This window comes from Erithacus rubecula (genome assembly GCF_903797595.1).
Source record: "Erithacus rubecula genome assembly, chromosome: 9".
Classification (NCBI taxonomy): domain Eukaryota; kingdom Metazoa; phylum Chordata; class Aves; order Passeriformes; family Muscicapidae; genus Erithacus; species Erithacus rubecula.
In genome coordinates, this window is record NC_136660.1 from 26,783,391 (window position 1) to 26,806,475 (window position 23,085).

Genomic DNA, 23,085 nt, shown 5'->3' on the forward strand with positions numbered 1-23,085 from the left:
TGGCCCAACAGTGAAGTCAGCACAGACCACAGATCTCAAACCTCACCCCTACATCCACAGTTTTCCAGAGCCTTCCTTCAAAATAGTTACTTTGCCTGCATCATGGTGTAGATCTTTGGAGCCTATAGTGCATCCCAACCTTTAGTTCCCTGAGCTTAGTAATTGCTGTTCATTAGTTAGAGTGAGCTTATGAGTAGTTTATAAAAGGTTAATGGGTGACTAATAGTGATTTTTCATGAATGGTTTAGACTATCAAGGCAGTATCTTGTGGTTGTTTTAACCATTTACAACTCTTTCTTGTTGCTTGTAGCCTTGCCACACTCACATTGTGTGCTTGTAGCATGCCAGTCACATCTCTTGAGCCTTCATTACCCCTCTGTAATATGCCTTTAAGGTAAAATGAGACAGGTCTAACAGAGTGATGGGCAAACAGTGAACCCACTATGAAAAAGCAACTGCTGGGAGAGGAAATCAGGAAATAATTTAGCAGAATTACACCAGACAAACACTGCACAGCAGTTAAGTGGTGGCAGTGGAAAATACCTTCTGTAATTGAAATTTCAGGGGAAATTCACTTTTGCTGAATGTAATTACTGAAGTTGGAGTGTAGCCAGGAAGTTAAAAATTAACACTCTTCCCCTGCTCATATTGCCATGTGAGTGGCTGTCTACATGGAAATGAGCAGGCACTCACACTTTGGGCTGAACTCTCATCCCACCCATGGAAGTCCATGGGATTGTGAGAGCAACTTTGGGTTCTGCAGCATGTTTTTATAGCCATAAACAGAGGAAAGGGTGTGTAAGTCCAATAGACAGCCTTGTGAATTGGACAGATTCAGTATGAAAAAGTCAATGGTCATTGGTTATGAACACAGCACTTCCTCATGGAAACTGCAGCCCTGAAAATAACTGAGCTGCAGCTGCCTGCTGATGAAGGCTGCTGTCTCTGGAGCTTAGAGCCCAGTGAGTAAAATATCCAACTGTGTCAGTGGAGGCTTTGCCATCCTTCAGGCCTTCACACAACGTGTGCATGCTGTGCTCTGCACTCAGATTTTCTGAGCCCTCATGTCAGAGCAGCACAGCTCTTGCTGCCTGCTCTCTGAAGGAAGGATTTTCATCTCCATCCTCATCCTTCATTGTCCCCTTGTCTCTGGCCAGCCAGTCCCAGCAGCATAGTCCTTTCTGAAGCACTGGGTCTTGCCCAGGACAGTCATTTGATAGGATGTGTCTGAGCTTTTTATCACTGTGCTTAGACTGCTTTCAATGAGGTCAGTTTTTTTGCCACCAGTTTTATTTTTGCTCGTTTGTTTATTTTTTAAAAAAATTCATCTCATACTGCCAGTTTTTATTTGCATTGTACTGTGTCTGAAGGTGCCAGGCACCGTGTGAGCAAATTTTAGATATGTCCAATCAAAACACATACACATGGAAGTAGAGAGAGAACAGAAAAAAATAATACAAAGGCCCAGTTTGTGTCTTGCTGATGGTGAGCAGTTCTATGGCAGAACTGGGACAAGGATGCCAGCCTCCTTTGCAGCCTCGACATTGTCTTCTGTTCTGACCTGCCATGAACCAAAGTATATCCTCAAATGTGTGCTTCTCTCCCAGCTACTTTTGTCAGAGAGTGGGAAGGCACTTGGACAACCCACTTGGAGATTTGTGTCCGTGAGTCTTTAGCAGAAGTAGGAATGACCATTTTGCTGCCCATTCTCCTCTTTCCTTGCCATCCCACCCTCCTGCCTCCCTTCTTTCCATGCCTTTGTTCGTGAAGAACTGCAGTTCTCTACAACTTGAACAATTTCACATTCTCCCTGTCAGTCCTTGCTCTTCCCACCGCTGCCTTCAAAGACAAAATAGTTCTGTCTAATCACCCTGAGTACTACCAGCTGATAGACAAAAGATCCTCAGAGCTTGTAGTGGACAGTGCTCTTGTTCATGAAAGTGCTTCTGTGTCACTTGTGAATGTAGAGAATGTCACAGGGGATGTGATTGTTAAGTTCAGTATTGAAATTTATAAGAAGGGGGAGAAGAAGATAACCTCACTGTATTTCTGATGCTTATACACAGTGGTATCCATGGTATATCACTCCCTTTTAAATCCTGTGGATAGAGAAAAAAATCATTGTATATTGATGATAGAAGAAAAATTATTCATCCAATTAAGTGTTCCATAATCTTGGGTTATTTTACTTGGATCAGATTGTTCAAATTCTTGGATGAGAGTGGGGATTTGTGGTGAGAAAAGCCCTTGCCAGATCACTTTAATTTTGGCATTTTGAGGGAAGTTACTTCTGAAACATAATTTTAGGCTAGAACCCATTCCCTGAAAGCTTGTTGAGTACAGTGGGAGTTTTCTAAGGGGAAGGCAGTCAGTCATGCTGTGCTTTCCTTATTCACTGCAAACCCTTTCTGAGACCGTTGAGAAACAATGATACAAGTCAATCCTGCTTTTGAGAAGTTTGTTCATTTCTGTTAAAATGCAAAAAGTCTAAATGATTGTGCCATGTTTATGCTGTGATCCCGACCAAGCAATTAGATTCATGCAGAAGGATTGCATGTCCCTCTGAATCCACTTGCAGGACCGGGATCTGTCCATGTATATGACCATAAACCATAAAGCTGACAACATTTTTTTCTCTTTAGCAAGGCTAGACTGTTAAAGCCTTTCTAGGTTACTTTAATGGATCAAAAATTCCACAATCTTCCACCTTCTGTTAAAGCAATGTGACTCAGAGTTTTATTAGACACATATAAATATTTTCTTTTGCTCCATCAACAAAATGTAGCTAATGAGGCGTCTATAAGTATTATCAAAAATGCATCTAGAATGTGTTGGCATTAATATTTTATTTTGCTGTCAATATAGAATAAAAGATGTCACCCTAAATTCGCAACATGATTCAAAACTATAAAAATTGATTCCTTGGCTGCCACACATAATTTCTTAGCAAAGAATTGGACTGGTGGATTTTGTTTCAGGTAGCTGAAATTCCACCTTCATACAAGTTCATCCAGTTGAATTCGCCTTTTGTTAAAGATGTTAAAAATCATGATGTCTCGTGTCAGTAATGATAATGAAGGGGAAGATTGGCTTTAATGACATTAGAAGAGTCATTATGTTTAATTTATTGCTAATTAATGCTGCCAGCTTTCATATGCTTTGTCTAGCTGTCATGTGCTTGTTATATACCAGTTGTTTTGTTGTTTTTTGTTTTTTTTTTTTTTTTTAATGTGTGTACACATCCCTCCCCATTCATTCATTTTTATTCTGACGATTTACACAGCTTTCTCTCCTCTAGGTTTCCTCCACACATGGTCCCGCCACACCATAGTTTACACACAACTGGAATTCCTCACCCGGCCATAGTCACACCAACAGTCAAACAGGAATCTTCCCAGAGCGACGTCGGCTCACTCCACAGCTCGTAAGTTATTGCCTCCCCTGGCTTCTCTTTGGCATTCTCAAAGCATCCCTTGTTGCATGTGAATTTGTAGTGCTTTTGCTGTAAAATATTTTTTTCAATTTTTTCTAATTGATTTGTGCATGGTTTAGCTGCCAAAGTGTGTCAAAATGATGGTAGCAATCTTTGAGTCATTCTATGGCATAGGCAAGTAGTTACTAATTTCACCTGTTTAGATGAGGAAGTGGAATTTTCTTGATCGAGATTCAAGTTTCTTGACCAGTTTCTCTATTAATCAGTGTCTAGCTTGAAGCCTTGAGATAGATGCACTACAGGATACAAAAAGCTAAGCATAAATGGCTTCTTCAAAGCTGCAGAGAGCTGGTATCAAGTTTAGGTTTGTACTGATGAGAGCCCATTGACAATGAGGTGTAATTATTTCCTCTACTGTCGTGCTCAAGCTCTCCCTGTGAGCCCATTTTTCTGGAGCTCATGTCCTTCCAAGGTTCTTGTAGGGGCTCAGAGGGTACGTGGTGATGTTGCATAAACATGAGGTGAGTTTTCTTGTAATGCTCTTAAGACTGTTTCCATACAGCAGCCAGGGTGAAGGCTCTAGAGAACTTTCTGGTCCTCCTCCTAGGGATTGCTGAGGATTAATGCTTAGAGAGACTGAGTGGATTAATTTAATAAACTCACAAGGGGTTCTCACTGTGAGGTCTCTGTCTGTTGTGTCTTTGCTCTTCAGAAAACATCAGGACTCCAAAAAAGAAGAAGAGAAAAAGAAGCCACACATAAAGAAACCTCTTAATGCATTTATGTTGTATATGAAGGAAATGAGAGCAAAAGTTGTAGCAGAATGCACATTGAAAGAGAGCGCAGCCATCAACCAAATCCTCGGTCGAAGGGTAGGTAACAAGGGACAAGCACAAGCAGGGCCTGAAACTTGGTAGGATTCACATCTTCTGAATCCTTGTGTTTTTCTGCTTTTGTGAAAATGGATGGGGAAATTGCTAAAACATAGGTTTGTTTTTTAGTTTTTGCAGGCACATCTTGTTGGTGAGGTCATTCATGGGGAAGAAGAGAAGTTAATTAATAGCAGTGTTATTTCAGCATAATTTCCATGAAGATAAAAAAAATCTTAGATTTTTATTTTGACCTAGGATAGGCAGAAAGTAAATGGGAAATGGAAAACCTTAAGTACAATATCAGCACCTGTGAGTGCTAGAAGAGGGGAAGGAGAGCCAGTGGGGGAGACCACCTCCAAAGCTGTAACTGAGTTCTGGCTCAGGACAAGTGGTTCAACTTCTGGACCATCTCCCCTGCTGTCTGTTTTTGTTTAGATTTCTTAATTCTCCTCTCTCAACAGGAGACAAAGGGGTTGAGTGCATGTAAATGATTAGTTGTGGTTCAGTTGATTTAACTGCAGTTATAATCTGGAGTTGTAAATAAAATACGAATGTCAGCATGCCAGATCATCTGTTTTTATCTCTTTTTTTATGAAAATAGATTCCAACAGTATTTATATATATAAACAACACACTTTGCTGTTAATGTGCTTAAAAAAAAAAAACCAAAACAACAACTCAATCACTAGTGCTTTTTATTTTGCCTCTTTGTCTTTTCTCCACCCCAGTGGCACGCGTTATCCAGAGAAGAGCAAGCGAAATACTATGAACTAGCAAGAAAGGAGCGACAGCTTCACATGCAGCTGTACCCAGGCTGGTCTGCACGGGATAACTATGTAGGTTCCTATGTGACTGGAAACTTTTTTAGTAGTAGAGCTTGTAGAAATGTCAATGTGACCTGCTGAACCAGGTGGAAAGCCTCAGGACCCCAGCATGGTAACAACAACGGGTGCTTCCCTCGGTGACACCAAAACTACTGGGGGGAATTGCCAGCCTTCCACTTGGAGGAGGCTTCCTGGCTGGGACTAGTATGGGGTTAGAATTTGTGGATAATAGTAGAAATCTGTGAAAAAAAGTCTTCACTTTTACCAGCATCTCTAAATTCTGTTTGGATTGCTGGTCATTTTGAATTTAATTTCTTAAAACAAAATTAAAAATCCCCCTAGTGTGGCTCCTCTCTGTTCCACCAAAAGAGATAAATAATTAGTGTTTTGTGCTTATCTGTGTGAGAGTATAGTGGAAAGTGATAGAATTACTTTTCCTAGCTCCAGAGAAGGACTGGCAAAACCAAAAGGATTATATATTTGAAAATTTTGCTCTCAAGTGGGGTTAAATGAATTATTCCACCCTCTACAGCTGTGTATTTTGCTTATGTTTTCTTCCTCATGCCCGTATTACCTTTTTTTTCCTCCCTACCCTCCTCATTTTTTAAAAAGTGTATTGGAATTCATAATCAATGCATGGATTGTTTTTAAAATTGATTCCTCCCTCTACTTTTCACAAAGCCTGTTTTTCAGCTAAAAGTGGTAGAATTTTTTGTCTGTTAAAAAGCATAAGGGCAGCTTTATAACCCCTAGTACTAAATAGGTCCTTCCATGAAGGGTAAGCAGTGCAGATGGTAATAAGTGTTTGCAAGCCTAAGCCCATAAATTCTTGACAGATTTGTGGATTGGTGAGAGCTCTAAACCCTATTTAATAGGATTATAGCAGCATCTTGACTTTTTTTTAAAGTTGAAAAAAAATCATCTAAAACTTTCAAGGTCTCTAACTCTGTAACAAACCCTGTTCTCTGCCTTCTAGTCACACTTCCCTGCAGGTCTGGGGACCAACAGCTCTAAGGTTGATAGATTGCCATTTTTGTGTAGAGCTGCACATTACAGTTTTGTTGAAGTCTGTCTTTTCCATCCTCCTCATCATCACTGCCTGTTTTACCATAACTGTTCTGTTTTGCTGTATATGACAATACTTGCCTCTGTGAATCTGCATTTTTATATGTGTGGGTGGGAGGAAGCCAGTTCAGAGTCTGCAGTGAAGTCAGGAGAAGCAGCATCAGCTCTTTACATTCTTCTGCTGTTTCAGTAGTGGAGAAGACACATGCTCACTTATTCAGCAGTATGTACTTAAGGATATTATTTCAAATCCTTCTCTTTCCTTGATCATCTTTTCTTTTCACTGGGCTCAGCTCTCCCTCCTTGGTCGTTACAGGTATACCTGTGCACGCTCAATTGTCCTTCCAGTTTCCAGTTCAGAATATTCTTGATTCTGTGCTCTTCAGAGGAGACCTTTTTAACCCTGATGAGGCACAGCTCCTGCTTAGTTTTCCTTCCCTTTCCAGCACAGTGTGGCCTGGGGCTGTCAGACCCAGGCTGCAGGTAGTTCTCAGCTCTGTGCAGTATCGTCATCTTGGGTGTTCAGGAGGGAGTGCAGGCTCGACTGAGGCTTCAGGAATGCTCATTCTGCAGTGACTGTGCCACCGACAGATGGGCATGTACAAAGCCTCAGTGTTTAGGACCTTTTACTTTTGTCCTCACTGTGTGAACACTGAGAAACCCTTTCTTCTCAAGCTAAAAAGGACAGGATGAGAAAGCCGGTGCTTTCCCAGCGGCTTGATGCTGTACCCCCAAGTGACCTTCAGGGGGAACCTTCCTGCCTGAGGAGAGCCTGGTACCTTTGCATCATCCACAGGATTTATTTATGTCTCCTCTCCTGGTCCATTCACAGCTCTCCTGAGTGCCCCTCCTCCCTCAGCCGTTTGTAGGGTCTTGAGCTTTTCACACATCTAGCAGGGGAGCGACTTTGGGCTGCTTGAAGTGGTTAAATTGTTAAGCACCTCACATCAGGCTCAAGGATAAGGCCAGCTATAGCCCAAGTCTTCAGAGACAGGAGCAGTGCATTCAGGAAATGCAGCTTTCAGCTTCGTGGCTTGTTGGTGTCACAAGGCACGTTGGCTCTTCCTGAGATCTAATACAAGATGTTTGGCTGTGCTGAGTGCTGGACTCAGAACTATGTAAGGGTCCAGTCACCTCACCCACTTCTTATCTAGAAAATTAGTACCAAAAAACTGCAGACATCTCAAAACCCATGTTGGTTTGGCTCTGGAGAGGGAGCTGCCAAAATGGTTAGCAGGCATTTACATCCATATTTGCTTGCAGCATGAGAATTTATATAGTATGATGACAGAAAATGTTACAATCCGCTCAAGTCTTGGGAGAACAATCTTAGGCAAAGAAAATGCCTAATAGTCTCTTCAGCAGAGTATTTGAAAATCTGCCGCCACAGTTCTTTCCTTAAGTCCATGTATCAATTTAGCTACATAGTCTAATCTCCTCATGTAGCCCAGAAACTGAACAAGCAAACAAGATTGCTCTTCTCCCTGTTTCCTTTTGGAAAAGGGTGTGAAGAGTTTACACCTTTGTCCATTCTTTGTTAGGAAGGGTTTTAAAAGCTTGTGTTGAAAAAGAATGAGAAATTCCTGGTCCCTGGCTGACATTCCTGTAGATCAGCTGTTTTTAGCAGATGGCTCCCTAAAGACATTACACTACTTTAATACCTGGCTTGAAGAGCTTGTGAAAGGCAGGTGACTCCTGACCTTTGTTCTGGCTGGCCCTCAAGTGAAGAAGTTGTAAGGTCTCAAATTGAAATAGCCCTTGAATTTCCAAATATACTGCAAAAATTAAGTAAATTTGCCACAGATGCACTCTGTTAATTATACCAGTGGCTTCCTTGAGATTAAGAGTCAGGTTTCTAATCTTGAGGCAGTTGTCTTGTCTTGGTTACACTGTTGAAAGCTGAAAAATATTCACTGATTTTCACAGACTTACTGTCAATCTAGATCAATATAGATGGAGCAAAGTCTGAGCCTCTTCCATCTTCATGGTATGTGGATTTCAAGATACCATGGTTTTCCCTATTCAGTTCTCAGGGAGCTTTAGGAGCAGAGCTTGTCTGCCTTGTTTGCCTGTCATGTTAGACTGATGGCTGCTCTAGCAATTGACAACTTCCATATCCCAAAAAATTATCTCAGAGATTATTTGTCATCAGCATCCAGGCTGCAGGATTATGTGCATGCTGTTTAAAGTTCCTTTGAGATGGACAGTGCACACAGCTTTTTCCACCTCCAGAAGGATCTCATAAACCTGGACCAGACTGGACAACAGGATGGCAGTTTACAACCCTGAGCAAGTAAGGGTAGATGAGTGTAGAAACTCCATGCCACAAAGCCTGCTTTATGGAGAAAAAACAGGATAATGATGAATCAATGTCCTATTTTCATGTTGAGGGAATTTTTTACTATTACATTCCAGTAAACCTTACATGGGGAGCATCCCAAATGTGGATGTGCCATGCTAAAGCCCATCTTAACCATGTATCTGGAATCCATCCACTGAGAAAAGTGCCCATTGTGTGGGAGAACCTCTTGGCTTTCCCAGATGCATCCAACCCTTCAAAAGTTCTGTGAGATTCCTCCTTCCAAGATATTTTTGTTGCCCCTTCACCAACAGGGAACTGCTGCTCTGAGGTCTTCTCACCAGCTGTGCTTGCTACCTTGTCTTCAAAAGCCAGGAATTCTTGTGCTGTTCACTGCTGATATTGCTGGCCCAAAAGTTGTTGCTTTTAGCATTTAAGGAGCTGTGAAAACGAAATTACTCTGTTGCCTGCACTGGCCTTGTTGTGCTATTCTGCAAACCCTGTACCTCAGTGTTAGAGGAGTTTTCTTGGGAAAATAGCTTTTCTCTTTTGAGCTATGCTTATTACTTCATATTTTTTCTATTGGAAAGCAATTACTGTTTCCATAGAAGCTGGGGTCCCAGTTGTCCTCTCCCACAGTGTTGGAGGGAAACAGCATGAGATTTTCTCCTTCCAGTCAAAAACTGTAATGAATTTCATCATCTTGTGGTAACAGTGTTTGGGAAAAGGATAGAATTTAGTAAAATATTGCTGGTTGTTTCCTTGTGATAGAGCAAAATGTGGGAAGGGTCTTGGCTATATCTGGATTTTTTTTTTTTCTTGTCCTGGCATTGCTTTCTAGGTTTTCAGTGGAACTATAAAACTGCGGGTTAGGATTTGCTCATTACTGTGGGCTTCCTTGCTGGAATGCTTGAGTTTGGTGCTGAGGAGTTCCAGGGCTCAGTCTGACTTCACTTTCCCCTCTCTTATCTCCCTCTCCTTCCCCACCAATACATGACCACAAGCGATTCTTGAAATTTCTGCATGCAGGAGTGTACACATGCCAGATGTTTTTGGCTTCATGATGATCTTAGCTCAAAAGTAGCATCTTGCAGGTCCTTCTTCTGCTCTTCTTCTGGTCCTTCCAGCTGCACCATGGCCTCGGTGGGTGTTAGCACTGGGGGGCTGCAGTGAGGCTGTCTGGAAAGTCACAGGGTGGGCAGGCAGTGTTGCAGCATATCCTTGGGGCCCCCTGCACTGGGGGTGAGCCAGTGTCACACTTTGGTGTCCCCCCTTGGGAGCTCCTTGCTCCAGCAGCAGCCTCATTGCTCGGTGCCCTCTTGCAAGGACACTTGTTTTATTTTAATCCTTCTCGTCTGCGTATGTTTTCTGCAGGGAAAGAAGAAGAAGAGGAAAAGGGATAAGCAGCCAGGAGAGACCAATGGTAAGTAAAGATAAACCAAAACCTCTTGCTTAGTGGAAGTGTGGCAGTCCTGGTGTGACCCTTAGGTACGGGGGAGGTGGGCACAGTTCTCCTGACCTCGGGGGAGCCAGTCCCTATGCTAGACAGCTTTGTTTTGTTTTGTTTTTTTTATTTTTTTAAAGCACTCCAATTATTCAAGCGTTACCGCCCTCCTAAAACTAGTAACCCAGTCACTGCATGTCCAAGCCTCCCCGCGGGCCTGGCCCGGGTGTGTCCACAGAGCCGGGCCTGGGCCGGGTGTGTCCATATGGCCGCAGTGCCTGGGGCTGGGTGTGTCCCTGTGGCCACCCCGCCCGAGCCAGGTGTGTCTCTGTGGCTGCCCCGCCCAGGCTGGGTGTGTCCCTGTGACTGCCCCGCCCAGGCTGGGTGTGTCCCTGTGACTGCCCCGCCTAGGCTGGGTGTGTCTCTGTGGCTGCCCCGCCCAGGCTGGGTGTGTCCCTGTGACTGCCCCGCCCAGGCCGGGTGTGTCCCTGTGACTGCCCCGCCCGGGCTGGGTGTGTCCCTGTGACTGCCCCACCCAGGCTGGGTGTGTCCCTGTGACTGCCCTGCCCAGGCTGGGTGTGTCCCTGTGGCTGCCCCGCCCAGGCTGGGTGTGTCCCTGTGGCTGCCCCACCCGGGCTTGGTGTGTCCCTGTGACTGCCCCGCCCGGGCTGGGTGTGTCCCTGTGACTGCCCCGCCCAGGCTGGGTGTGTCCCTGTGGCTGCCCCGCCCAGGCTGGGTGTGTCCCTGTGACTGCCCCGCCCAGGCTGGGTGTGTCCCTGTGGCTGCCCCGCCCGGGCTGGGTGTGTCCCTGTGGCTGCCCTGCCCAGGCTGGGTGTGTCCCTGTGGCTGCCCTGCCCGGGTTGGGTGTGTCCCTGTGACTGCCCCACCCGGGCTGGGTGTGTCCCTGTGGCTGCCCCGCCCAGGCTGGGTGTGTCCCTGTGGCTGCCCCGCCCAGGCCGTGCCCGCCCCGCCCCGCTGCTCCGCTCTGCTCCGCGCGTCCCCGCCTGTGCGCCTGCTGCTCCTGGGGCTGGCCCTGGATGTCCTGATGCATGCCTTACAGTGGTGAATCGCACCCATCTTAAATTAAGGAGGTTTGCCATTCTGTCTAGGAAATTAGAAATACTGCATAGGCAATCTCATAGTCGATCTTGAAGAAGCCCTAACTTAGTTTTTTTGAAGCCTTTGTATAATTTGTTCTTTTTTTTCAGAACACAGCGAATGTTTCCTAAATCCTTGCCTTTCACTTCCTCCGATTACAGGTGCTAACGTCATTTTGAGTCATTTAAAATAGTTTATAAACTGCTTTTTAATTTTTTTTTTCCTGCCATTATAGATTTTAACATTAAACACTTATGACATTAAGAAAAAAATACCATCCACACGTTTTGATAGTATTTATTATCTATATATCTTTATATCTATTATGTTTGATAGTATTTTTTAATTTTGTTTTTTGTTTTTGTAACGATTGCTATTAAAACAGTAATGCAGTAAAAATAACGCAAGAGTTGTACTAACTGTGCAAATTGAATATGCAGTATTTCTTTAAAGAGACTGATAAAGAATGGAAGCAAGTCAGTAATGAACCTCCTTAATCTAATGGCATTTTTCATGGCTCCCACTAAGTCTTCTCACATTAGCATGCATATGCATTTTTTTATTATTATTTTAGTTTTGGATCTTTTTTTTTTTTTTCCTTTCTGCTCAAGCCTGTTCATTGCAATTCACTAGCTGTACTAACTCAGCACCTTGCCATGCTTTATGTTTTATTTTCTGGCTGATACTAACATACTCATTCTGCAATCTGCTTATTCTTATCCATTCTTTTAAATACAAATTAATGAAAACAAGTAAATTGAATGTTATTCCAAAAGCTGCATTATCCCAGGAGATATAATTTCTTTTTTTTTTTCCTTTCTTTTTTTTTTTTTTTCTCTTATTTTGTATCTGAGTTGAAGAAAAAAGCATGTTCAGGACCTAACTTCCATACTCAGCTTCTTTTCTTCCTTTTCCCCCCACTCTTAAAAAAGAAAAAAAGAATAAGAAAACCCAGCCCAAATCAATCTTGCCTGAAACATCCTGCTAGACCAACCACAAAGACTTTCCTCTACCTGCTCTCTTAAAAGGGAAAGAAACAGTCCTTTATAAAGGGATACTGCAGCTTTAATTGCAACAGCTAATCTCAAGAGTTGAATAAAAATGTAATTATCACTTTTTTTTTTATTAATTTTAAATCAAAAGTCAATATTTGCAATTAATAACAAGGACATTGATTTTTATTCCCTTTTTTATTTTTATTTTTTTCCTTATTTTTACCTTTCTCTTTTTTCTCCCCTTTTCTCTTCTCTCTCTCTCTCACTCCCCCCTCTCCCCTTTTTCTTTTTTTCCTCTCTCCCTTTTCTGCTCGCTTTTCTTGAACTCATTCAGACCTGAGCGCTCCTAAGAAATGCCGAGCGCGCTTTGGCCTTGATCAACAGAATAACTGGTGCGGCCCCTGCAGGTGTGTATAGTTTTCCCAGACTCGCTATGGCTGATTTGCAGCTGGTTTATTTGGTACTTTCCCCTTTTTTTTCCTGCCTTGTTGCTTTGTAGCTCTGTGTTGTGATCTAGGAGACACAAGGGAGTGGGACACTGCCATCAGTAATCGTCTCTCCGAAAGGGTTTTGCTTTTTTTTTTTTCTTCTTTGTTGGTTGGTTGGTTTGTTGTTTTTTTTTTTTTTTTTTTGCCTTCCTCTTTGCTGCTGCTAGCCAAAAACCCACTGTAAAACAGCATCAACCTTAAGCCCATCTGATCTGTGGCTCAACCACGCTCCTCCTTCCAAGCCTCCACCCAAGGAAAGTCCCTTGCTAACGCGGCACTGAGTGCGGTACCGACACCACACAGGCTCGTGGCCGTGTCGGAGATTTTTGGTTTTTTTGTTTCCCTTTGGCTCATTGTGAAAGTCCTGTTTTCCTTCCTGCCCTTGGTACGAGGGGAGATTACCCAATAAAGCGGAGGTGATTGAAAGCTGAACGTAGCTGTAGCTAAGATGACCCAGACCAAATGAGCTCTATCCACCATTGTGTTGTATTTTTTGTGTTTACCTTATGCTAACAGATGCAAATACTCCAAAGAAGTGTCGGGCATTGTTCGGGCTTGACCGACAGAGTTTATGGTGCAAACCATGCAGGTATAAAACTACCCATCAGGCCTTTGGGGAAATAAAAGCAATCTGTCCTCTTAGTGCATTTGTGTGATTTTATTTTTTTAATCTTTTTTCCCCACTCCCCACCTTTCTCTCTCCCACAGCATCAATTGCTAATAATCTTTGATCTTGGAATTTCTTGCTAATTTAATGCCATTTTCTCTCTTTCTTTACCAATAACCTCTCCCTGGTGGTAGAACTGGGAACAAGAAAACTCAAAGTCCTTAAAGCTGGCAATTTTTTGGCTTTTTTTTTTTTTTTCTGGTATTTTTTCCAGATTGTCCATTAATTTTTCCAGCAAAATCAATGTTTAGCTGGACAGTTGTATTTTGTCTTTCATTTGGGTCTATGTCCCCTGCCTGCAAAGGATCTTTAAAAAGGTTCTTGGCATCTGCAGCATTATTTTTTTTCTCATTATTAGAGATGTAAAAGCCAGTGTTTACAGCTTATACTGTATTCATTCTTTTGGTATTATCTGAAAAATTAAACAGCTGTCGTTGGCTTCTATGCCTCAGTAAGTTTTATGTAAATATAATTTTTTAAATTATCTGAAATTTTTTTTTTATAATCCCAAAAATATATTTTCTTCTATAAATTTTGTCCCAACAAGTGAGCTGTAAATGTCTGAGCTCTAGACAAAACTAATTACAACTTTAGTAGCACAGTTTGCAGCATTAAAAGGAGATGAAAGACATCATTGAGCCCAAATTTCGGCAGCCCATGTTCTACTGGAGTTTAATTCCATGTGTAACTCAGTTTGTGCTTCTTTCTTGGTGGAGGGATACCGAGTAGTTCTTTTCTCATTCCTTTTTCCTTATATGATCGCATTTGGTTAAATTTGTTGTTTCTTTATTCTGATACAAGCAGTCTTTGAATTTGGAATATTATGATGGTAGGTATTTCAACCCAAACCACACTCTGTGTGTAGTGATTCCTCTCCCACATTTTCCCCTCGTACTCATGCCAGTCCCATGTGCTCCATCTCATTTAGAATGTAGCTCAGACGTCCATCGTATTTTGTGTATGCACGCAGTCTTGTCTGTGCTTAGTGTCGAGGAAACACGGATTGAGGGTGGGGGTGTGTGCCAGTGTACCAGAGCAGGCACCAGAAATGCCTCCTGCAGGTTGTGTGTTGTCCCATTTGAGGCACGGGTGTTGGGGTTTAGGTGTCAGCACCAGGACGTGTGTTAAGCTGGGAAAGCAGCAGTTTCTTAGTGTTTAAAGGGAGAAGGGCTCAGTGCAGAAGAGCTGAGTAGCTGCTTCAGTGTGTCAGGAGTCTCCTGCTAGCCAAGGACTGCAGTGCTGTGTTTAGTTAGGCTCTTTTCTGAGGTTACTTTGCTGCACCCTATCAGCAGGTATTTGTGTAGTCTAGAGATAGAGTATGTGAAGCATGTCAGGGCTCTGCATGCCAAGTACCAGAACTGGGGGCACATCATGTTTGTGTTGCTTTATCTTTTCCTGGCTGCTTAAGTAAGCAACGCACTTTTAAAACATTTTATCAGCAAGGAAACATTTTATTTGGTCTGTACAGTGCTTAGGTTACATGTGAAGCATAAACCCTCCCTTAACTTACACCAGATTTTAGTCAGAAGTCTTTTCAGTGCAGCAGGGCCAACTTCAGTGGTATAGCTGATAGTTTTGGACTTCCTGATTCAGTGTCAGCTGCTTTTCTTTTTGTTTGGGTTTCTTGTGTGTTTTTTAATGCATGGAGGCATTTTACCACTAGGTATTAGAGCATTTCTCTCCTAGTTCTGGTCCTAACCATCATAACATTGCATTTGCTGGCATGGTAGCATTTTGTAGCACACCTTAGGTAGGTGCGAAAGATGTGCAGTTTGTGGTGAAAAGTGAGACATCTTTGTCCACAGCAACTGAATAAACCCTTGCAATCTTCTGTGGCTTTCACTCATGGCAATTGCAGCATTACAGGTTTCCTGGTCCTGTTTCAGGGCTAGTTCCAAGGGCAGCACAGGTGGGGTCAGGTCTGCCCTACTGATGTAGCAAGTTAACATTTTCAGAGCAATGCACAAGTGAATAATCCTCACTGGTGCTTCTGAGAAGGGTGATATGTAGTATTTTTTTCTCAGCCTTTAGGAGAGCAAAACTGAGGCACAATAAGTTTAGATTTTTACTTATTCCCCCTCATCAGAACTGCCTAGTGGTTTTCACATCTGCTAAACATAGGCTTGTGTGGTTTGGGGGTTTTCCCTCTGAACCTTTTGTCCCACTTAACCAGACATGTACATGACCATGGTGCAATTGCCACAGATTGCAGAAATGTCTCTCCCCTTGAGCCATCATCATTTAAGTAAATATTTTTTTCAGTCTACAAGTGGCCACACTATTAAAGAGTTTAGTAAAAGAAGCAATATGCTCTCTTAATCCTAGTCAAAGGAAAATTACTTCAGAGCACAGAGCAATGGGTTTGGTTTTTAAAAGGTTAACTCTGCAGTGTCAGAAAGTCAAGTAAACCTGGTTTAAGGCTGCTTTGCCAAGGGAGCTCTTTCTTTCAGGCCACAGAACTTAAATATTTTTTAAAAATAAATTTTTAAATGCTGGCATACTACATTCAAACTGCCTCCAGTTAAAGAATTCACTGCCCTGTAGGTTCAGGGCAGTCCAGCTGAAGGACTTGTGGACCCCCATCAATGAGGCAGGCAGAGCTTGGGTCTCTGTTTGCAACTAATTTTAATTTGTGGATAGGGGAGTAAGTCATGCAATCTCAAAATTGTAAGAACCCATCTTTCCACACAAGTAGTATTGGTGAGCTTTGGGGAGCTTAACTATCCTGCTTTGCCACTGGAGCTGTACAGAAGGTCCTGACAGGAGCTGTGTCTCTGGTAGTGCTGCACAGCTGAAGTAGGAAGTGGTGAGAGAGGAAATGGGAGAGAAAACAGCAGAACTGTCCTTAGCCAAGAGCCAGAGGTTTCCAGTGTTGTTTGTTGATGGTAGAAGAATTAACAAGGTCTGTTTTGAGCCCACCAAATTAATTTTTTTCCTGTCTTTTAACGTTGCTCTAATAAAGCATGGTTTACAGCCTTTACTTGCTGTCTTCTATCTTTCTTTCTTTTTAACATTTAAGTTGCATGGTTGTCTTTAGTTTTTAGCATGTATTGATCTGCAGGCTAACGTGGTTAAAACTCTTCATAGCCCTAACCCCTTACCTTGCCATGGAGCAGAATCTGAAAGCAGACCTGAGTCTCTGGAGGAAGGGATGTCACAGCACTGGTCCCTCACTGAAGCTGGTGAAAGATGGGATGCTGGGGTTGTTGTTTCCTTCCTGGCTATGGAGATGATAGTTTTAATTCCAGGATCAAGCTAGCTTGGTCTCCTTTGCAGATGAGAAGCATCTGTCCTCGTTGCCTCGAGGGCAGAGCTTGGTTTAACCTAGTCAAATGCCATGCACAGGAGAGAACACTGGTGACCAGCAGGGCAGCTGGGGCACCTCCTGGAGTGGGGAATGTCCCCAGTGACACTCAGCTGCTGTGCCACACTCAGATGCTCCCTCCAATGGAGTTGTGGAGCCAGGGTGATGAATCCACTGGAGAGGGAGAGCAAACTCCTCCTTCACCTTGGTGGCTTTGTGCAGCTTAGCTGAGCATCCAAAGTTCTTGTGGCAGAGCTGCTCTAGACAGGCTTTGTCCTATGCCTTGGGCTGTGTGACAGCACTCCAGGACTTCCCATGGGAAGTGTGACTGGGGATAGGAGGGCTGGAGAGCCAGCATGCTTAGGGTCAAGGTGGCCACTGGACATCATTCTGTCAGATGCTGTGGTTGTTTGCCTCATTATTTCTGTCCTACTGCTAGAATTGTCTTGCACATACTTGGCAAGAGAGATGGTGTGAAACTGTCATCTGTTTTCATTGCTCCTTTACATTATCCAGTGGACAGAGGGAGGAGAAAAGATCTCTGTCGGGTCACTTATTTATTTGAAGATGAGGGCTCTTGTGAGACTCATATTCCCTGGTGTGAAATAAGATCCATGTTGCTCCTCACCTTTGTACCTGTCGTCGTGCTCTTCACCTACTGAAATTGGATCCCACTCTGGAGTTACATGGATGGCCTCTCAGAGGAAAATCCCCAAAATGCAGACAAGCACCTTCCCAAATCTACCACTCCCCCAAAACAAAAAGTAAAACTGAGTCGATCTAAAGCCACAACCTGCAGGCCATACAACCAGTTATTCTTGTTATTTTGGATCATACTCTGTTTTTCCTGTTCTCTCCCTGTTTTTTCTTCTGTTTGCTTTGTTTGTTCGTTTTGTTTTTATTTCTCCTCTCTCTCGTTCTCTCTGTTATATATCCCTCCTGTCTGACTGACATTTCTGGATTTGGTGTGGTTCTTAACAGAGGAGAAAGCAGTGAGCAGTAGTTTGCAGCTGTTCTTGCCTCCCCAGGGCAGGGCATCGTAAGAGACCACAGGTGACACAGGTGTAGCTGTAGCCCTGTTGAGTTGGACAGCGTTATGGGACATCTTGAGATACCATCAGCTATCCAGGGTTTTTATTTTAGAAGGATTAAGTTACTTTTTAATATTTCTTTTTTTCCCATGGAGGAAAGTTTGTAGATTAGAACACTGGGCTCCAAAACCCATTTATCTGGTTTTCTGATTGTGAAAATAAGGAAAGGAGAAGGCCTGAAGAGGAGGGGGATGAAGAGACAATAAATTGGTGAATCCTTTCCAAATCTATTAGCTGAGGGGAGGTTCCCGAGCGGGCTTGGTGCCCAGGACACCCAGGATGGCACGTGGGGCCAGGCTGCCACCCGTGCAGAGCCCAGAGTAGCTGATTGACGGCTCTTTGCTGTAGATGACTGTCTCCATCAGCATCTCTGCCCTTTATTCACAGATAACTCTCTCTCCCTGTTTCTAGGAGAAAAAAAAAGTGCGTTCGCTACATACAAGGTGAAGGCAGCTGCGTCAGCCCACCCTCTTCAGATGGAAGCTTACTAGACTCTCCTCCGTCCTCCCCCGCCATGCTCGCCTCCCCCTCCAGAGACTCGAAACCACAGACTGAACAAACGCAACCCCTGTCGCTGTCATTGAAGCCCGACCCGCTGGCGCACCTGGTGCTGATGCCGCCGCCATCCTCGCTGGCGCTCGCCGAGAGCGCCGCGGGCAAGCCCGGCGCCCTGCCCGCCGCCAGCTGCCCCAACGGGGCCCTGGAGCACCCGCCGGCCGCCCTCCCGCCGGCCGCCCCCCTCGCACAGCCCTCCACGTCCTCCCTGCATTCCCACAGCTCGCTGCCGGGGACACAGCCCCAGCCGCTCTCCCTTGTAACCAAGTCCTTAGAATAGCTTTAGCCTCGTTAGCCCTTTCCGTTTCCTTTTCGGGGGGGATTGAATTCTGTTCGTATTTGGGTTTTTTTTTTTTTTCTTTTTTTTTTTTTCTTCTCGTCGTCGTCCGCTGTTTGTCGTCGTTTCATTTTTTTAATTTGTGCCATGTGGCTACATTAGTTGATGTTTTATCGAGTTCATTGGTCAATATTTGACCCATTCTTATTTCAATTTCTCCTTTTTAAATATGTAGATGAGAAAAGCCTCATGATTCTGCCAAAATTTTTATCAACAGCTGTTTAAAGTCTTTGTAGCGTTTAAAAAATATATATATATACATAATTGTTATGTAGTTCCAATAGCTTAGTTTTAAAGACTGATTTTAAAAATTAAAAAAAAAAAAAGAAGCAATTTTGAAGCAGCCCTTGCCAGAGGCATTGGTTCTTTATTATTTGTATTAAATACGAGCTTGCGAACCAATCATTTTACATCTGGTTTTTAAACCTTTAAGGGCACAACGAATGCGGTGCCGCTACTACTTCTTTTTTTTTTCCTTCCTTGTGTGAAACAACCTTTATTGTGATGTTACTTGTTATTGTTTAAATGTACAGAAACAAAGGGTTAAAAAAATGTGTTAATATACCTTGTTCCATGGTGTTGTTCTTTTTGGGGGAGGGGACGCTACTCAACAATTAAAAGTATCACAACGCTATTGGACCAGTAGTATTTATTGCTTTAGAAATTGCTTGTTGTATCTGTATGTTGTCCCTTTTTAAATGTTTCTTTTCTTCTTTTTTTTTTTCCTTGAAACATTGTATAAAGGGTTTTTTTTTTCCTTTAGTGTAAGCATCTTATATATAACAACTCATTTGTACAAGGTTTTTAAGTTTATATATAAATGTGTATATATATATTTTTTCCGGGATTTTGTTTTTGATTTCTTTTCGTGATTTTTTTTTTTTTTTTTTTTTTTTTTTTGCTATATGAAATACGGTTGCCACCAAATGGACATTCGCAGATGCATTTTTTCAAGGATCAATAGTGTAAAGAATAAAATTGCTTTAAAAGCCATTACACTCGAAAAGACTTGAAAATTTAGCAAGGGAATTTTTAGCAATGCTGTTTGAAAAATAGCAAGGTCCAAGTGTCTCCCGTTCAGAACTGCAGCTGAATCCCCTGCGACATTAGGACTGTAGGCTGTGTGCAAAATTTTTATGTGCCAAAATTCTCAGTGACTTTTAACTTTCTCCCGACAACTTTATTATTTTTTTTTTAATGCTGTAATTTTTTTGTTCATCATGTTTTGCTGTGATGTTACATAGGTAGATATGTATGTAGTTTTAATGTCACCTATAACAGACGTGTTTGGTAGCAGATTGTCCGGAAAGCATTTAAAATGAAGAGGTATAAACCCTTAAGGGCCAAATTCTGTATATTAGATTATTCATAAAAGGAAAATCAGACTGCCACTTTTATGTACACTTACTACATACAGGTAGGTAGCAAACTTAAAACAAAAAAAAAAACCTAGGCATGTTGATGTTGCAAAAAACGCTGTATAAAGCTGAAAAATTGTTCATCTGTTCATTCAGTGCCATTGTAGTTGACATGAAGCGATTGTAAAACTGTCTCAGATTTTTCTCTGGTTTATTAAGATGCTAACTATAACATTTTTTGTGAATACTTTGAATGTTTCCTAACAGTTGTGATGTTACTGTTCCGTTTTATGCTCTTATTCCGATTTTCATTTTTAATGGTTTGGAAGCCATTTTTTGTAATGAATAAATGTTCATGCTGTACAGTATCTGTAGCATGCAGTTCTGGATTAATAAAAGCAACTTAGTATGTGCAGAGAATGACTTGTCAACTCATTTATGCATTGACTGCATTTTATCTGGCTGGAAAGATTTGCAGGCTGACTGGAAAACTTCTTCAAAAAAAAAAAAAGAAAAGTGTGAAAATTGTGGCAAATTGCAGCTAGCTCTAGTTGTGAGAAATCCCATTTCCTTTGGGTTCCCATGGAATGCATTTGCAGTGGCCCTCTCCCTGCTCAGTGCATTTTTGCATGAGTAGCAGTGGCTAAAAATTCTTTTTATTTAAAGCAAATGGCACATGGTTTGGCAGAAGACAGTATGTGAGCTAAGGGAATGTCCTTCCAATTGAAGTGAGCCTGACTGGTGGGTGGCAGACCAGGGCTGGTGATATCTTTAATTTTAAAGTATTTCTGTTTAACCTGGTGATCTCACAACATAGGGCTGGAGCACTATAAAGGTCACACAGGAGAGCCCAGGTAGCCCTAATTAGTAAAGTCCTTCTTCTGGCCTTTGGCTTTATCTCCTGGAAAGATTTGAGTCCAGTTTTACATCTATTTGAGAGTTTTTTTAATGCAATGAGCCCTTGCAGCACAGCCTGCTCTTGGTTCTGAGAATGCAGCATCCACCTGACAGCAATGCCTGCAGATGCTGCAGGATGGGAGTGAATTTATATGCAAGGATTCCTATTATGTTGTTGATTTGTTTGTGGTTTTGAAAATAAGTGGAGATTTAAACTTCATAATTAGCAGGATTCTATCTCAAGTGGATGTCACCACAGGGCCAGTCATCCTGGAAAATGTCAGCCATAGTAATTCCTATGGTGGCACTTGAGGAGAATGGAGTGTAAAGGTGCTGAAGCAGCTTTGCTCCCTGCCTTGTGCAGGTGCATTGCTCAGGTACTGCATTTCTGCTTGGCTGTGCTTGGCAGGCTCTGCAGGAAGGGTGAGTTCTGCAGAGACCTGGGAGCAGGCTGTTCTGGTGAGCCCAGCACTGTAATGGTGCTGACCCTTCCTGTGGTGTCCAATGAAACCTCAAAAGTGTTTGCTGGCTGCAGGAGGAATTTCCTTTGTGAGGGTCTGGGCAGCACTGAGTGAATTACTAAATAATGTGTTAGCAATATGCAGTATTTTAAATTGCTGATATTTAACTATTAGTTTACAAGATGAACCTATTTTTTTTTCCTGTTCAAACATGCTAGTAAAGGGTAATATATATGAGTATTGTTTCTTATGTCCTATTAGAAGGATTAAGTCATGGTGAATGTTTTACCAAGCTCCATTTATCTGCCTTGATCCAAGGCCTGATGGTGTTTTTGTTGTGTCTGACACGTTGCTGCCCTTGACCTCAGTGGAACAGGCACGTGGGCAGCGTGGGTGGGAGAGGGTTCTGCAGTGGGCAAAAGGACATTGCTGCAAAGCCTTTGTGGAAGGTGCCAACTTTTGCTATTGTTGGTAGCCAGCAAATTGAATGCAATGCTCAAATTACACTCTGGCTAGTTAAGGTTTCTAGGGAAGTTTTTACTTCTTTTTCCTTAGTGTTTTGACTCTTGCTAGAGCATGGCCATCCATCAGCCCGACACATGTGCTGCATCTCTGCTGGGAATAGCTGCTCTCTTCTAAAGTAAGGAATAGTGCTCCAGGGAGACCTTTGAATGCCATGATTCAAAGCACACACCATCAAGGTATGATTCATATCTTCAGGAAAATACTGTGTTCTTTGCTCTCTGCTTTATTAGGCAAACTTCGGAAAACACCGTTCCTGTGCAAATTAGTTTTCCTTCTGTGTGGGTGGTGAGAGGCATGTGTTCTAAGGGTGCATTGAACAGGGCTTGTGAGTGGTGGATAACTCATCCTGGGAACTTGTTTGCTGTGGAAAACAATTGTATATCCCTGGGAAAGCAACTGCTTGTGTTTCCTGCAGGTTGTGCCTTGGCTGTGTCCCTTTGAGGGACTGTGCTTTCAGATTTGCCTCCAAATTTCCCTTGCTTTGAGGAATTGAGCTGGGACAAAGCTACTGGGACAAAATTACCATTGTTTATATGTATTCCCTCTGTGTCCAGGTACAGTGGAAACGTGGTGGGAAGACAGCCCTTTCTATAAACTGTGGTGTAAAATAGGATGAGGAGCCCCCAGATCCACACCAGTGAGGGCAGCCACCAGAGTGGGGTGGTGACAAAGTGGCAGGGTCTGTTCTCATCCAGGACTGCCATGGGACAGCACAGGGCCCTGCATACAGTAGGTAATTCACTGTAGCTATTGCTTCCATCTGTTTTTATGGACTAAGGCAAGGAAGCAAGTCAATGTATTGCATGTTCGGGAGACATTTATTTTCCATTAGTTTTGTAAATCTCATTTTTCACTTAGTGTATGGAATTTTAAAAAGTTTAAGCAATTGCTGACTCAAAGCAGTGCCACATGGTTTCATGCTTTGCTTTAAAAAAAAAAAAGTGGACAGGCAGGAAAAAAAAAAAGAGCAATCTTCAGAGTCCTGTTCATTTCATTAGACTATAAAAAAGATGTAAAGAGAATTTGCAGTAAAATGGTTGCATAGCTCATTGCAACAATAATGAAAGTTAATAATACTAATATTAATAATGTTGTTGTTACTATTTACAAAAAACAAACAAACAAAAAAAAACCAAAACAAAAGAACAAAATACAGAAAACAAACACCAGCAATGTGTGTGACACTGCTGCCCAGGTATGTCTGGCATACACATAGGAGCACTTCACCAAAAACTGGGTGAAGGTTTTGGATGCTGTTCTGGGAGAGGTGCTCTAGATGAAAACTAAATTCAGTACAGGACTGAGATTGATCTCAAGTGATCTTTGTTGGACAGGATGTCTAAAGCTTTTGGAGCCTTAAAACTATAAATAT

General features: G+C 42.6%; 1 protein-coding gene across 14 annotated transcripts in view; it reads left to right on the forward strand.

Moving 5' to 3' along the window:
* Positions 1-20,250, forward strand: part of TCF7L2 (transcription factor 7 like 2) — a 173,464-nt gene extending 153,214 nt beyond the window's left edge. For 3 of the 14 annotated variants that reach the window (XM_079311926.1, XM_079311938.1, XM_079311932.1), the window contains 7 exons: positions 3,284-3,424; positions 4,146-4,305; positions 5,034-5,141; positions 9,868-9,916; positions 11,146-11,196; positions 12,365-12,437; positions 17,992-20,250. In XM_079311926.1, the coding sequence (XP_079168052.1) occupies positions 3,284-3,424; positions 4,146-4,305; positions 5,034-5,141; positions 9,868-9,916; positions 11,146-11,196; positions 12,365-12,437; positions 17,992-18,415 (1,006 nt within the window). In that variant the 3' untranslated portion in view covers positions 18,416-20,250. Of the gene's footprint in view, positions 1-3,283; positions 3,425-4,145; positions 4,306-5,033; positions 5,142-9,867; positions 9,921-11,145; positions 11,197-12,364; positions 12,438-13,034; positions 13,108-17,991 lie in introns of all 14 variants that reach the window. The other 11 variants (XM_079311934.1, XM_079311933.1, XM_079311929.1 and 8 more) reach the window with 8 other exon arrangements.
* The last annotated feature ends 2,835 nt before the right edge of the window (positions 20,251-23,085 follow it).